The 740-nt window shown below is 42.8% G+C and overlaps 1 protein-coding gene across 1 annotated transcript in view; it reads left to right on the forward strand.

Annotated features, from left to right (window-relative positions):
* The window catches only part of LOC119590969 (swi5-dependent recombination DNA repair protein 1 homolog), a gene marked incomplete in the record, with an annotated part of 2651 nt that overhangs the window by 1722 nt on the left and 189 nt on the right, over positions 1 to 740 (forward strand). The window contains 1 exon segment of the mRNA XM_037939704.1: positions 310 to 740. Coding sequence (XP_037795632.1) covers positions 311 to 712 — 402 coding nt within the window.

Below are 740 nucleotides of genomic sequence, written 5' to 3' on the forward strand. Positions count from 1 at the left end.
CAAATTACACCTGGTTGTTGGCTTTTCATGTTTTGCTGAAGTCACTGAGGCCATGGTCAGTGTTTGATTTCTTACAGGTTTGTCTTTGATAGGCAATTGTGGATTTACCTTCACTTTCTAGATATTGTTTTCCAAAGATAGTAGTGTTCTTTCATTCAGTCTTTAAGGGCATTACCTTTCTAATACACTTGCTCCATATTTCAAAATTTATATCTCCTCTTCCAAGAAACATGGAAATATGCTGTTATACAAGTCAAATAAAATTTCTGTACAGAGATTTTTGTGACATTAGGGCCTTTTCATTCACAGAATGTCAGCTCAGAAACGAAAGGCCTCCGACACAGAGGATTCTCCATCCAGTGAGGAACCACAGCAAAAGTTCCTGCATAGAGATGCTAGTCCTTCTAAAGACGTAGAGAGCGAAATCCATGAGATAAAGTCCAGAGTGAACCAGAAGCAAGAGGTTCTGCGCAAACTCCGATTGGTTCGCATGTATCGCAACAAGCCAGAAATGCAAGATCTCGATGCTGTAACAGCCAAGTGGCTCCAGGTGTGTCAGGAGGCATTGCAAGACCTGCTCACCAAGGTCAAAGAACAGATGAGCAATGAGATAGGGCAGGAGGAACTTACTCTTACACAGCTTGTCAATAAGTTAGGCCTTGATCCCGAGCTGCTGATGTTAGACCCTGTAGAGGATTGTTTTATAACCTGATAGTCTTCTCCCACCTCCCCCTCCCCCC

This window comes from Penaeus monodon, chromosome 28, assembly GCF_015228065.2.
Source record: "Penaeus monodon isolate SGIC_2016 chromosome 28, NSTDA_Pmon_1, whole genome shotgun sequence".
Classification (NCBI taxonomy): Eukaryota; Metazoa; Arthropoda; class Malacostraca; order Decapoda; family Penaeidae; genus Penaeus; species Penaeus monodon.